This window comes from Lissotriton vulgaris, chromosome 1_1, assembly GCF_964263255.1.
Source record: "Lissotriton vulgaris chromosome 1_1, aLisVul1.2, whole genome shotgun sequence".
Taxonomy (NCBI): Eukaryota; Metazoa; Chordata; class Amphibia; order Caudata; family Salamandridae; genus Lissotriton; species Lissotriton vulgaris.
Genome location: NC_141685.1, coordinates 467075302 through 467091571, shown reverse-complemented (window position 1 = coordinate 467091571; position 16270 = coordinate 467075302). Strand labels below are relative to the sequence as shown.

Below are 16270 nucleotides of genomic sequence, written 5' to 3'. Positions count from 1 at the left end.
CTGGTCTGTCTGGATCCCTCCTAATTCAGTCCACTTCTTGATTTCGTCTGGTGTGGCATGTGTCTGTATATCAATTACATCATGTGCGGGATCCCTGACTGTCATGCAGTGTGTCGGTGTCGGTACTACTGTCTTTGTCAGGTCAGTTACATGAGTTCGATTTTGAGCAGTTTGCTTAGCTGTTCGGTCTGCCAGATCATTACCCTGGGAGATCGTATCAGTGACTTTTGTATGTGCCTTACATTTCATGATAGAGATTGCGGTAGGCAGATGTATTGCATCTAGCAGAGCTTGAATGAGGGGACCGTGTTGAATGTTGGCACCGTGAGAAGTTAAGTAACCTCTCTCTCGCCAGAGGACTCCAAAGTTGTGAACGACTCCGAATGCATAACGTGAATCAGTGTATATGTTAACTTTCTTATTCTTGGCTTGAATACACGCTTGTGTCAGAGCGATGAGCTCTGCTGCTTGGGCTGACAGGGTGTCAATACAATTGGTTTCAATAACTTCGGTGTCTGTCGTGACTGCGTAGGCTGCCACTAATTCTCCTGTACTTGTTCTCATACATGAACCGTCCACATAAAGTGTCAGGTCTGGATCTGATAATGGAACATCTGTCAAGTCTTGTCTGGGTTTTGTTTTAATAGTAATGACTTCAATACAATCATGTGCCAATGGATCTACTCTATTTAATGGCAAAAGTGTGGCAGGATTTAATGTGCTACAGCGTCTGATTTCTATGTGTGGTTGAAACAATGTCAATTCATAACCTGTCAGTCTTGCTATGGTCAGGTGTTGGGTCTGTGTTCGATTTAAAAGGACTTCCACGGAATGTGGAACTTGTACTGTCAATTGATGTCCTAACACTATGGAATCACTCTGTCTTATTGCTAAAGCTGTCGCTGCAACTGATTTCAAGCACGCAGGAAGGGCCTGGGCTACTGGATCTAATGTGCTAGAAAAGTAAGCACACGGTTTGTGTGAACCTGCTTGTTCCTGAGTGAGTACTGACAAGGCAGTACCTTCACGTTCTGTGACAAAAAGTGTAAAAGGTTTACTGTAACATGGTGTCGCTAAAACAGGTGCTTGACATAAGGCTTTCTTTAAGTCTTCAAAAGCTTGTGTATGTTCCTGAGTCCAAGGGAGGACAGTCGATGTCGCTGCCTCCTGAGTTGTCAACTGAATGAGTGGTTTTGCTAGAAATGCATATTGGGGAATCCATTGTCTGCAGTACGAAGTGAGGCCTATGAAAGCCCGCACCTCTTTTTGCGTCTTGGGTGGTGACATGTTTACAATTAGCTGGATGCGGTCAGGAGTGAGCTGTCTCCCCACTTTGGACAGCAAGTGACCCAGGTACACAACTTGCTGAACACAGAATTGCAGCTTCGAAGGGGATACCTTGTGCCCCTTGTCAGCCAGAAAATTCAAAACTGTAAGTGATGCTTTTTCACATTCGGGCTCACTTCGGGCGGTGATCAGCAGATCATCGACATACTGAAGTAGGGCAGTGTTAACTGGCATGTGGATACTGTCGAGTTGTCTTTTCAGTGCTTGGCTATAGATGCTGGGGCTTTCTGTGAATCCTTGAGGTGTGCGTGCAAATTTGAAACTTCGTCCATTTAAACTGAATCCGAACAAGTATTGGCTTTCCGGATCGATTGGGACGCTAAAGAAGGCGTTCTTGAGGTCAATTACAGTAAAGAACGCCGCTTCTGAATCAATGGCTGTCAGTAATGAAGAGATATCTGGGACCACGGGATACTGTGGTACAATGCATTTATTCAATTCGCGCAGATCAATAACTAATCGATAAACAGGTGGTGCATTTGGATCAGTACGTTTAAGAACTGGAATGATAGGAGAATTACATACATTGGAGTCAGTTTCCACAACCACTCCTTGTGCAATGAGCTCGTCAATGATTCTCAGTAAAGTCACTACAGCATCTGGTGGTAACTTGTATTGTCGAATTCGTGGTAATACCACTCCTGCTTTGAGTGTGACTCGATATGGTGTAATGTGCATACAACCTACATCAGTGGGGCCTTGTGCCCACAAGTGTGCAGGTACATTCTGTAACCGGTGGTCCATGTCTCTTAATACATAGTGGCCTTTAAAATCTCGCAAGAATAATCGTACTCCTTCCGGAGAACAGCATATAATAGCTCCTAGAGCTTTCAATGTCTTTATACCTAACAAGTTTTCTGGGCATGATTTTGTAAGCAATAGATCGGTAGTCCGTGTCAAAGGACCGACTGCAAGAGGAAGGGGTTGTGATACTTCATTAACAATAGGTTTTCCTGACAATCCAAGGGAAACATTCTGGGAGCCTGAGAGGGGTGCCCCTGGAACCTCATTGTGGCTTATCGTAGTTCTGCTTGCCCCTGTATCAATGAGAAACTTTCTGTCTTTCCCTAATACTTGACTGTGTACATAAGGACCCTCTTGATCTACAGGAACCTCAATAAGAGGCAAGCCAAACTCCCTCTCTAGGCTGTTTCATGTGTAACGTTGGTAATCGGGGTAATCATTTTGTGCATACTGGTACATCTGTTGTGTCGTGTTTTGTGTTGCGGTAATAGGCTGTTGCTGGGGTACTGCTATGGTCTGTGTTGAAGCTGGCATAGGCGGAATATGTTGTATATTCTGGGGTACTTGTTGTTGGGCCTGATCTTGTCTAGGTGGACGTGGTCTCTCCTTAGTTTTACCCGTGGAGATATTGTGTTTCAGGACTGCACAATCGTTTATATAATGACCTGGCTGTTTACAATAGTTACATACTCCTTTAACAGGAGCCGTCGAATTACTGGGCTGGGTCGCACCCTTTTTATGACCGTCTGCAGGAACTGACTGGGCAACTAGCATTTTCATTTTTGTGTCTTTCATACGTCTTTGTTCGTGTTCTTGTTCTTCTCTAATTCTATTCTGGTGGTACTGTAGCATTTGTAACATTTGTGAAGGAGTATTAGCTTGCCAGGTACTTTCGACTTTCAGTACCCTGTTCTTAACCTGGGGCAGGGAATTCTCGACTAATTTCGTTACAAAAAGATGTGGATATGACTCGCTACTTGCTTTCAGGCCGCTATTAATACCAAAACATTTCTCAAATCTGGTATAAAAATCACTAGTGTCTTCATCAGGTTTCTGTTTACAGGCTGAGATTGCACCCCAATCTTCCTTTTTCGTACTTAATAAACGTGGCAATACTTGTACTAACAATCCTGGTAACGCTTTAACTTTGTCTCCAAGTCCTAGACCTGGAGCTCGAGTATTTTCTTCGTTTTCTAATGCAGCCCAATCAATCTTTGCATCTCCCACCTCCCATTCTTTTTCTTTGAGTTTCTCGTAAATACCAGGAGGCAACAATACTTTCAATATTTTCATAAGGTCTGGATAGGTGTAATCGCCCATTAGTAACATGTCTTTTATTTCACGGTGAAAACCCGCTGGATCTTTGTCATGGCTAGGTACTAATTTTTTCATTTCCAACAATTCCATTTTAGTTATGGGCGTGTACACAAACACGCGTCTAAGCGTATTGTCAGCATTCTGAACTGGGTGCACTTCTCGCAACGGATTCTGTCTGTCTATGTAATACATTTTCCTTTCCATGGCATGTGCTGAATCGGTCTGTGGACACAAGAAAGCACTATATCTGTGTCGATGTTCTAGAATCACTTTAATTAGATCGGTACCTAGACCTCCCCATTTATTCATAAGCAGTTCTGCTAATATATCAGGCAGGGGACCTGGATCGGAATGTTGGCTTCTATACAATAGGAGTAGGTGTTGTATCATGTATGTACCAGCTAAACGCTGTTCACTCGGTGTCATGTTCAAAAACGTGTGTGCTAACGCATCATCACTATATTTCTCAGAATTGTCAGCCCATTGTACTGCTGACCTCGCCAATTCTTGTTCGTCCATAGAATCGAGTACATGGTACCCCATTCGTTCTCGAAGCCTGTTGTCAGTGGCTTGGAATAAGTGTTCAGGAGTTCTCGGGTTGCACATAGCTTCCCGAAAAACTCTTTTACTTTCTGGACGTACTGGACGCATCGAATTGTTAAACGGTCTTCCTTTACCTACATAAGCCATCATTTCTCTAACTGGCAACTTTGTTTGTTCTGCTGTCTCTTCTGGTTCGTTCTCCTCCTCTGAGGATTCAAGTTTGTCTGAATCTATTTCCGGTGGTAGCTGTCTTTTTTCATGCATCTTTGTTATTGCATTTCTGATTCTTCGGTACATATTATCTATACAGGCCTGTTTATCATGATTCCCATCTGCTATATTCTGACCCCACCTATGGAGTGCTTTTACGTCGTCCGGGTTCATACCCGGCCTATCTACTTCTCTTATTAGACAGTTTATAAGAAACCTTAGTATCTTGCCTTGAGTATCCACTTTCTGGTAGGCCAATGCCTCCTTAATACTTTCAGGCCCTACCCCTGTTTGGACAAAATGATATATTTTATCTAGATGATCTACCATTCCAGGTAGTGTCAATAAAAAGTTTGTGACTCGTCGCAATCGTACTGATGCGAGCAACATTCTTTCGTCATTCTTTTTACCAGGTACTGGATCATATCTACAGTCTGCAAGACGATCTCCATATATTGCAAAATCGGCTGTTCGAGGTGTACGTTGTTGTGCTAGGTCTCTATAAGTCCACCGCTGTGTGGGTGGCGGGGTTTGGAAACCGGTCGCCCCTCCGGACGCGCCTCCTGAGGCGCCGGCTCCGAAGGTATTCGTTGGGTGTAAAACAGGGGGAATAGGTCCAGGAAGAGGTGGAAGGACGGCTGGAAGGCCAGGAGGAACGGGAGGAGGAGTAGCTTGTCGCGGATGTGGGGGCTGACCATCTTGGGGTCCAGCGCCGCCAGGAGGAGGTGTGCGTGGAGGTGCGGTATTAACATATTCGGGGGCTACATCGTCTAGATATGAAGAAAGGAAAATGTCCTTTGCTGTTTTCTGATGCATTTTAGTCGGGAGCAATGGGGGTGGCAGATCTTTCGGCATTTCCGGGGTGGCCTTAGGCAAACCTTCGGCCAAGAGAGGATACATACCATTCATAAGGGTGTTTCGTTGTCTATCTACTTGTTATAATTTTACTCGGATACCTTCCTCAACTAATACGTTTTCTTGGGCCTTTTCAGACTCCTCTCTACTTTTCTCTTCTTTTCTGTGTGCTTTTTCTGTACGCCTATGCGATTCCTTACGCCATAGTTCAATGGCATCCTTCTGTGACTGTCTGGCTTTCTTTTTCCATAATGCTTCTTCTACTCTCATGATGCAATCTGCATCCCATGTCCCAGCAGCGGGCCATCTCTGATTCTCTGCTAGATCTTTGGTGTAGTCCACCCATAGATCGAGATATAAAACGGCATCTAGGCCGTGCTTGTGGTACATAAAGTACCCTGGAGTGTCCCTAGGTGGAATGGGAACAGCTTCTTCTAGTATCCCTTTTCTAGTTTTTATTTGTCTTAATTTGGAGAATAACGGCATCTTAAAATCTGGCTACTTGGTTCTTACTCAGATATGAACACAATGAATACAATAATCACAATAATGAAGATCGAACAATCACTCATACCACGACATTTAGATAACACAATAAAACATTTTTTGAAACGAACAACAATAATTAGAATAAAACTTGCTAACTGCGTGATACTAGATGTACTGCTAAACAGTACAGATACACTGCTAAACAGTGCAGACCAGGTCTGTGTACCCAAACCCGTCTTGACCGGCACAAACTAATGCGCACGTCTGGATGCGTCCCCAGCAATGGTACTCACCGGGAAGCACGGAAACAGAAGGCCTCGGAAACTCTGGACTGGACTGCACCGGACTGGATTCGGACTCGACTCGTGGATACTTCGGAACTTCGGAACCTGGTGGGCCTCCGTATACCTCGGATCTTGCTCTCTCAGCTAGGCTCTGCTCGGGATCCTCCGCACTCCTCACCGCCTCGTCTGGGTGTTGATCGCAGCCTCAGTCACCTCCGTTGGCCTGAGGGAGATACAGGAAATCCTGCGGGTACGCGTAGTTGTCCGTCCGGCTGTGGCAGGGGGCTAGGCCTGCAACGCACCTCCGGCGCGTGAGATGGGGGAGGGGTCCCTATTCGGGCGCCAATTATGTGGTAAATTCTAATTACCAATGCTTAATTTATGCGGTAAAGTTCAATAAGAATAACTCAGAAAAATAAGAGGCAAAATCCGTGATATTTGAGGTTTCTCAAAAAGGGTTTTATTCCTTAAAAAGGAATTGGGTATTTGGCTCGAGCCAAGGTGGCATACCGTTCCGTCACCACATGGGTTCGGGAAGGGACTGACAGACAATACTTTATTAACAATCATTCATATATATAGTCAATGCATTACATTAAGGCATATGCAGAAGGCGTAACAGCTGAGAGGAGAGATAAGAATGCTCATACGTAACAGAAAAAGGCGTTGCAATAGGCGTGTACTAGAAACGTCATTTGACATGATGTCACAAGTAGGTGGATCCATAAGAGAATCCTGCAGTGTCAGCAGAAATATATGGTAGAGATGCGCGCGCAGCAGCCTGACGTGTGATTGACGTGCAACTGGAGGGTGAAGGGGACTTGACATTTAGCCCTACAAGTGGAGACATAAGTCTGGGATGTCAGATCAACCTAATCCCAAATCGTATCTAATATCTTATGTTTAAGGAACTGTATTATCTGGAAGGAAGAGGTCTCTCGGACAGAGGTTATTCTATACTGGCTGTGAGTGCGTGTATAAGCGTCTACGTGTCTGTATAAGATGCGAGGGGGCATGGCCTACCATGGCAACGGGAGCTATGAATTACTTGCACGGAGACAGTAAGGCCGGGCCCTTTGCTCTGCAGCTGGGAGGATGTTTACTTGAACTACGAGACAGGAATGTATTTTCGAGGAGCGGAGCAGATAATTCGAAGGTTGAATACAGTCTTGGCAGGCAACAGGCTGAGCCAAGCGCCGTGAGCCGCGCAAGGAGTAAGGCAGAGGTCACAGGTACAGAAGCAGCCCAGGCTGAGGAGTTCAGAGTCAGAAGGCAAGAAAAGGCTCGATGGCAGAATTCAGGGCCTACTTCGCCAGAGCTGGAAAAACGTGTAAAGTACACCACAAAAAGACATTGGCATGGCATTCTTAGGAACGGAATATTCAACCCGTTCATGGCGGATCTGAAAGAGGACATGTTAACGTTGGACGCAAATGTATTTGTGTCTTCATAGCTGGCACAGGAGGGAAGTTACATGTACTTCAAGCTGGTACATGGAGACGGTGGGGTACACGTTAGGGAACATTTCTTGACCATAAAATTTATATTTCCTCAATACTGTCAGGGTGCTCCTCAATAGTCTAAATACCAATAGAAAGACTCCCTCTGCCTCATTCTGTCCGTTACATCAAGCATGGCCATAACCTTGACTTGCCTCTGCTACCCAAGTGCTAGCTCGATATAGTGGGTCAGACACTTCAATGGGGCTGAGCAAAGGTAGTAACATGCATCCATTAGATGGTCTTTTGTTTGAAAAGGAGATATCAGCACAATAACGTGTACAACAATTAATCGGTTCTTTTTCTTACTTCATCTTTTTTCTCTTTTCCTCTCCCTCTCTCTACCAGATATCAAACCTTTTGCCCCATTTCTCCCTCTCCCTTTGGTCTCTCCTCATTTTATCTTGCCTCGCTGTTATCTCTCTCTCTTTCTTTTTGTCTCTTATTTAACCAGCTAATGTTGCCTTGTTCCATCCCATGTTGCCTTGATTCGATTTAGAAGTTTCACCTTTCTGGCAATGTGTACTTTCCTAATATCACTTTAATATTAATGATTTTTCTGATTAATTATTACCATAGCCCAAATAGATTTTTTTAAATTTACCAATTGATTTTAGGTGGTGTCTTGTTTGGATTGGTTCTGGCTTTGCATACATATTGGCATGATATGAGACATCTGCTTATATGTGTAAATTAACATTAGTGTATGTTAAAAGAATTTCATTTTAATTTTTGACACGAATTGCCTTGATTGCGATAGAGTACCTTGACTGCCATACTGTCGGTGTGCCCGCCATGGTCAAATCGTTAAGGGTTCTGTCGAAGAAACCCCTTTAGGCTCTGCCAATGGAAATCTTCCTTCGACAGCCTGAAGGAGTAGGAATCATCAGAGGAAGGACATTACACCACCCTCCCTGTTGAGGGAGGACAGTTTAAAGTAATTCCTTTCCGCCTGTCACCACCTGATTAAGGGATAAAAAAAAACAAGTAATTTACCCCCACACACTGGAGGAAAGCTTTCAGGGTGTTGGGGGGGGAGGGGGGGGGGGGGGTTCATTAGTTTTTTGTTTTTCAGAAACAAATTCCTGCTTGAGGAGTTTGTTTCTGAAAAACAAAAAAGTTTAAAATCGGCCTTCAAAACCACTGCCGGGCATCCACCAAATCGGTTGTATCTTGAAGGAACTGCTATGACAGTGATTCCTTTCAAGGTACAGAGCTAACCACTGGGCTAGCAGTCATCTCTAAATGAGGCAAACAGTAGTTCGTCAGGGTGGAGGGAATAACAGATGGAGGACTTTCTGCCAAGCCTAAATCAGGACCGAAGTCTCCAAGAAATTGTGCTATCAGTCATACCATTTTTCCCAAAAATTAAGAGATTTTTCTGATGGATCGGCAACATCTAATTTGCTGAATGTCCTCAATGTGGAAGCAAATGAAGGCTGGGAGTCGCTGGGAGTCCTTAAGGCACAAGAGTTTGGCCTGACTAGGACAGAATCTGTCTCCAGGTGTGACTCAGTTTCCCTATCTATGGTTTCTGTAAGGATTTGCACCAAAGATTGGAGCCCACTCAGTGACTGCAATTTATTTGGCAATGGTCTGAGTAACCATTCTGACACCATCAGGAGACACCCGCTAACCAGCTTCCCATCCCAGATCCAAATAGCCAAATGCACAATAGTTCAGCACCCAACATCGTGTGAATCAGGTAATTTTACATCAAGCAAGAGTTCAGCAAAAACATTTTAAATATTGTAACACAAATTACATATTTCATAATGCAAAGCAACAATCTTCTTCATAATCATTTTAAGAACCATAGCCAATGCGTTCTGTCCTCTCGGACTTCTTCAGGGCTCTCAATAAAATTCTTCTTAGGTTGGCTATACAGTATAGCTTGGTTAGTTCTTCTATCTAAAGTTGTGTAATTCATACATTTTTGTATCCTCTTAATATGAGGTGTTTCCAGATGGATACTTGTTACAAAGCCATAAGTTAGGAGGATGTGAGGAATGTTGTCATCTTCAATATCCACTCCAGTTGGTGGCATCCTATAGTTCAAAGACAGAATTCCCAGTTTCTTCACACACCCAGCTCCAAAATGCAACTTATGGCGAAGCCGTTTAATTGTGATTTTATTGCTTTGTAAAGTGATTTTATTGCATCACGTGTCCCTCCTGCAGGATATTTAAATGTTTGATATGCAAAGAAAGAACTGAGACTTTTTCCTTTCTTTCAAATTCCCTCAGCCTTTCCTCTTGTTTGCTTATTCACAAAGAATTTGCCTTATCCCTTGCTGGGCAACACCTGTTTTAGTATAGTTCAATTGTTTGTAATATTTCATGTGCGTTTTGTGAATATTGTCAGAGATTTGTTTTTGGTGCACCAAAGAGGTCAAAATGTGTTTTAAGACAAAAAAAATTGCAGCTGTTTTGCTTTTTGCCCCCATTGATATAGGTTTTACTATAACTCCTTGGAGAAACTGTGATCAATTAACTGGTTGTGATGTGGAACTTAGCACAGACACTTCAATGTTAACAAATGAATGTCTTAACCAAAATGTGAATGTCAGAATCCCTTTCAGAGGGCATGGGAAAAGCAGCAGCACAGGCTCACCACTCAAAGTTTGTTCAATATCAGCAAAAAAAGCCTGTCCAGTCAAAATAATGCCTTTTATGAAAAAAGGTTGTCGTTATATACAAGAACATATATTGCATACACAAATAATATTCACAACCCCCTGATGTCAGGGCTCTAGTTTTCAATAGACAGGCCCCTGAGTCCCACCTCTCTCTCACTAGTGATAGTGGTTATTCCCCATTCACCATAAGCAACATTCAGGTTAGGCCACATTTACAGTCTGATTCTCAGGTGTCCAAATCTGACTCTTTTAGAAAAGTCAGGAATGTTAGAGCACCAAAGAGTTATCTAGCAATCAAGTTTCCCGGGGCCATCCAGTTCTTTGATCAGTCTTACCTGAAGGAGCAGTGATTGTCCGGCGTCTCCAAGAGCGTCTGCCTTCGATGAGTATCACCCATGGCTGGGTGTCCTCAGCTCTCCTCCAATGCAACAGTAGGTTTTCTTTGGTCTTTCCCACAGGTGAGGGAGGGGTATTTGACGGATGTTGGTGCTAGTCCTCAGTCTGGTTCAGGCCACATGGATCTCTTTGCGACGATGGTATCAACCAGGCTATGATTTCTGGCTCTTCCAGTGTCCCCCTTTGACATACATGATAATCACGTCTGCTCTGTACTTGGACGACAGCTCGATCAGCACAGCAGCATGTTTCTCTTCACAACAGCCCTCTCTGGCATACAAGGTCACCAACTTACACACCACACATGGGTGATGGCCCAATCTTCATGGTTTTCTTCATGGTGACCCCTTCTGCAATATTGGGTCACCGACTTACAAAGTACACATGGGCGATGGTCCGATTGGCACAGCTGTGAATCTGACAATGGCTAACTTCATGGCGTTCGGCATTCGGGGTCACCGACTTGAATCAACTAACGGACACAAATCAATCGGTGCAGCTGCTGTATCCTCACACCTTGCATTAGAGTTCAACTCACTAGGATCCCCCACTGGACTTCGCTCCTTCCAGTGCACTGCGCTTACTTACAGGGTTCACTGGTCATGGCAAGCAGCCAGACACTGGTGCCCTAGGACCAGGTGGTCTGGATGACATTGGGTGATGTCTCAACACCCAGCTGGGAAACTGGCAGATCATAGCCTCCAACCCTGATCACAGGCAGAGGTCTTGCAGAGCTTCTCCTCTTTGCACAGAGTCCCCCTTCTTATAGTTAATTTCCAGATACCAAATGTTATTTAGGGTCAGAGTCTTTGCAGTTCATGTTGGGGTATGCTTTCTTTTGAAATTCCCGCTCCTTTGCCCTGCCCTTCCTCCAAAAAGCAGTCTGTCACAGTAGGAAAAGCTCTAAAGTTGATAACCACAATACACACGCCATGGGAGTGACTAGAGATTTCTACCTGGATGTTATTTTATGTGTATTTGTAAAGCACAGTTTCACCCACAAAGGTATCCTGGTGCTGAATGGGTGTGTGTGCCTAGCCCTAACTATGGAAGGTTGGTTGGTCTTTAGCTTCTTTCTGAATTCAAGAACAGAGGATAAGTCTCTGATATGAGAGGGAGGTAATTCCATGCTTTATAAGCGACAGTGAGCCACTGTGATATGTGTATCAAACGGGCCCCAGTCCTACTCTACATGATTCCCTTATCAGCCCCATTTCCTTCCTGAGATTTGCCCAGGCCCCTTTCCACTGCCCTCTATGTGTGTCCAACTCTGCTCACACGAATGCATCAATCCACAAATCTGTCTGAGGGATTTCTCTACCTTCTCGTGCTCCTCCAGTCGGCCGTGGGTCTCTCAAAATGGAGCCCAGAATTTTCAATGTATTGTACCTTTCACAGGCACACATACACCCAGCACATGCATGTAACACAAATGCACTGTACAACACTACATACAAACTTGATGTACTGATTTTCAGAAACAAAAGCTCCTCCTGTGACACATCTTGATGGGCCTCAGAACTTGGAACCCCACTGACTACGCTAGGAACCTAGGCATTATTCTGGACTACAAGATAACCATGTCCACTCAGATAAACTCTGTCTCCTCCTGCTTCTCCATCCTCTGCATGCTTCGTAAGATATTCAAATGTTTACCCCAAAGCTAAAGACACACCCAGGCCCTCATTTACAGCCGACTGGACTACAGCAATGCTCTCTATGCAGGGATTGCAGCTCACCTCCTCCTTCGACTACAGACCATAAATAATGCTGCAGCCAGACTCATTCTGGATCTCCCTAATTGAATCTGCATCACCTGATACCTCAGGGAAGTCCACTAGCTCCCTGTACAGAAAAGATGCCAGTTTAAGGTCCTGATCCATGCCTATAAGGTTCTATACAACTGCAGACCTGGCTACTTGAACCACAGCCTGAACTTCCATCAGCCCACCACAAACCTCCACTTCACGTCCCTTTCTCTAACCCTCTCCCACCTGCATTAGACGTAGCAGATGCAGAGGTTAATCTTCCCCTACCTGCTAGCAACGACATGGAACGAGCTACGCTTTCATCTATGGACCTCCCCATCTCTTCCAGAGTTCCAAAAGTCCCTGAAGACCTGGCAATTCAGCTACTCAACTAGACCCTGCCAGTGCCTGGATACCCTCACAGGTAACAAGACATGCTCTACACATCTACTGATTGATTGATTGATAGGCAAATGGCGAGTTAAGCACACAGCAGTGGAACTTTACATGAGTGAGCCGGTAGGCCACACTTCAGCAACATAGTTGAAAAAGCATGTTAACTTTGCCTGATCACTTCACGGTATACTGCCACCACAACGCTTGTGGTGCTTAAATCGTGGCAAAGACCTTTCACTGCTATGAAGATAGCGCTTTGAGGCCATCCCAGCCCAACAAAACCACAATCCGTGAGACAGGCCAATGTCTAAGTGCACTCGCATGATCTGTGTTTGCCCTCGATAACAATTTTTTTTAACATCTTTTATCGTTTTTTCTTCAAACACAGCAGTACAGATACAGTGTAGTAAATAATATTCAGGGTGTAGCACAACACAGTGGTATATATCATCATAGCGTAGGGATACAGTGCATGACAACAAAAATCAGCACCAGGAATCCATACATCGTTGCAACTGGGGTACTCAGGGCAGGGCTACATCCATCGCTGTGCAAGGGACTTTTCTGTCCCAACAGTGATCCAAAATCAATAGAATTCATTTGACCACTGAACATAGTTAAATAAAATTCGTGTTCTTGTGCTCTACATATTCAATGTGGAAATTTTGCTTAGTAGATCAGATAGCTAGATTTTGGGGAAGTTGGTGACTAGTGCGTAAAAGTAAATATTTTATATATAATTTTGAACACTAGAACAATGTTAATATTTAACTGGAAGCGATCCAGTGCAGTGGGGAAATCGATTCTGCTATCTAACATTTATAAATTAAGATATACTGTCAGGGTGCTCCACAATAGTCTAAATACCAATAGAAAGACTCCCTCTGCCTCATTCTGTCCATTACATCAAGCATGGCCATAACCTTGACTTGCCTCTGCTACCCAAGTGCTAGCTCGATATAGTGGGTCAGACACTTCAATGGGGCTGAGCAAAGGTAGTAACATGCATCCATTAGATGGTCTTTTGTTAGAAAAGGAGATATCAGCACAATAACATGTGTACAACAATTAATCGGTTATTTTTCTTACTTCATCTTTTTTCTCTTTTCCTCTCCCTCTCTCTACCAGATATCAAACCTTTTGCCCCATTTCTCCCTCTCCCTTTGGTCTCTCCTCATTTTATCTTGCCTCGCTGTTATCTCTCACTCTTTCTTTTTTTCTCTTATTTAACCAGCTAATGTTGCATTGTTCCATCCCATGTTGCCTTGATTCGATTTAGACGTTTCACCTTTCTGGCAATGTGTACTTTCCTAATATCACTTTAATATTAATGATTTACCTGATTAATTATTACCATAGCCCAAATAGATTTTTTTAAATTTACCAATTCATTTTAGGTGGTGTCTTGTTTGGATTGGTTCTAGCTTTGCATACATATTGGCATGATATGAGAACATCTGCTTATATGTGTAAATTAACATTAGTGTATGTTAAAAGAATTTCATTTTAATTTTTTACACGAATTGCCTTGATTGCGATAGAGTACCTTGACTGCCATACTGTCGGTGTGCCCGCCATGGTCAAATCGTTAAGGGTTCTGTCGAAGGAACCCCTTTAGGCTCTGCCAATGGAAATCATCCTTTGACAGCCTGAAGGAGTAGGAATCATCAGAGGAAGGACATTACACCACCCTCCCTGTTGAGGGAGGACAGTTTAAAGTAATTCCTTTCCGCCTGTCACCACCTGATTAAGGGATAAAAAAAAACAAGTAATTTACCCCCACAATAGGAGGAAAGCTTTCAGGATGTAGGGGGGGGGAGGGGGTCATTAGTTTTTTGTTTTTCAGAAACAAATTCCTGCTTGAGGAGTTTGTTTCTGAAAAACAAAAAAGTTTAAAATCGGCCTTCAAAACCACTGCCGGCCATCCACCAAATTGGTTGTATCTTGAAGGAACTGCTATGACAGTGATTCCTTTCAAGGTACAGAGCTAACCACTGGGCTAGCAGTCATCTCTAAGGGCCAGATGTAGGTAAATCTCATTTACCGATTCATAAATACCAAATTTTACTGATTCGATATTTATGAATCTGTAAATGAGATGTAGGAAAAAATTCGGTATTTTTTACCGAATCGGTAAGACTCGGTATTTACCGATTCGGTAAATACCGAATCGGTATTTGCTATTGAATCCTATGGGCCTTGAAGCCCATAGGATTCAATAGCAAATACCGATTTGGTATTTACCGAATCGGTAAAAATACCGAATTGCTAAGGGGGACAGGGTGTCACTTTGACACCCTGTTGCACCCCTGTAACTGGCTTTTGCGCCATGTGGCAGACATACATGCTCTTAGGGCATGTCTGTGTGCCACATGGCACAGGTGTACATGCACAGATGTGCATGTACACAAGAATTCGTAATTTACCATGCAATTTTATTGCATGGTAAATACCGAATTCTAAAGGCCCTGTAGCAGTGTTAGAATTGCTACCTACATCACAAACTACATTTTCGGTATTTTTACCGAATCGATAAAATGTACAGAATCGGTAAATTTACCGATTCTGTAATTTTACCGATTCGGTAAAATTACCGAAAATGTACGTTTTTTTGTCACCTACATCTCCATGGCCCTTTACCGGTCGGAAACGGCCGAAAATCGGTATTTTCGGCCGTTTCCGACCGGTAAAGGGCTACCTACATCTGGCCCTAAATGAGGCAAACAGTAGTTCGTCAGGGTGGAGGGAATAACAGATGGAGGACTTTCTGCCAAGCCTAAATCAGGACCGAAGTCTCCAAGAAATTGTGCTATCAGTCATACCATTTTTCCCAAAAATTAAGAGATTTTTATAAAGCATATGAGAAACTAGGCAGAATACGAAATTTGAATCTTAAAAATTTCTTTGCTATCTTTGCAGGATCAAAACATTTACTTGGCTGGCACAGAAGAAGGGCATATCCACAAATGCTCCTGTTCCTACAACGAGCAGTTCCTCGACACATATAGAGGCCATAAGGTGGGTTGAATTGTGCATGTGGTGTAGGATAGTTTAAACTGATCTCCTTCTTGTTCTTACACAGTCAACAAAAACAATAAATATATGATTTCAAACAAAGAAAACTATTTCTAATGAAAATTGTATGTGGTCTGAAATATGGACGTCAATTCACTAACATGATAGGGGTAATAGAAGTAACATCACACAACCATCCTTTAACATCACATGAACCTATGCACTGAATCTTCCTAGATAGTGATGAAATCAAGATAACTGAAATTTCAGAAGTTAAGAGCCTATTAAGCACACAATTATATAGTAACACAACAGTTGCTAACACAGATAAATATCCATTTTATATGCTACATACATTTTAAAGCGGGTGCTGCTTATATAATAGGAACATTATACTTTTCTCTTTTTTAATGCGTCTAGAAATATGTGTTTGTTTGAACAGGAGAATATATAGTGTCACAAAAAACATATACCAGCACTGGGAAGCCATATTATTTATACCACAAACTGTCATAATTTAATGGTTTCCCTAGGGCATACCCCAAGCATAAAACAAACAAGACGAAATGAAAGATTTAAAAAAAAACAATACAGGTTTTGTCCATGTGTATTTCTTTTTGTAGACCATATTGAATGTGAACTAAATTACTCCTTAGAATGTTTCACATGTTTTATTAGCATCACTTCTAAGGCATTCATTCTCACTCCCTAAATCACAGAGGTGCAGTTTGTATTCAAACACATAATTTTCCATGTGTTTTCAGTACTGAAAATTAGCAGCATCTTGTT

At 43.0% G+C, this 16270-nt stretch overlaps 1 protein-coding gene across 1 annotated transcript in view; it reads left to right on the top strand.

Moving 5' to 3' along the window:
- The window catches only part of DNAI4 (dynein axonemal intermediate chain 4), a 641148-nt gene that overhangs the window by 533038 nt on the left and 91840 nt on the right, over nucleotides 1–16270 (top strand). The window contains exon 14 of the mRNA XM_086953805.1: nucleotides 15386–15484. Within this exon, the coding sequence (XP_086809931.1) occupies nucleotides 15386–15484 (99 nt within the window). The remainder of the gene's footprint in view (nucleotides 1–15385; nucleotides 15485–16270) is intronic.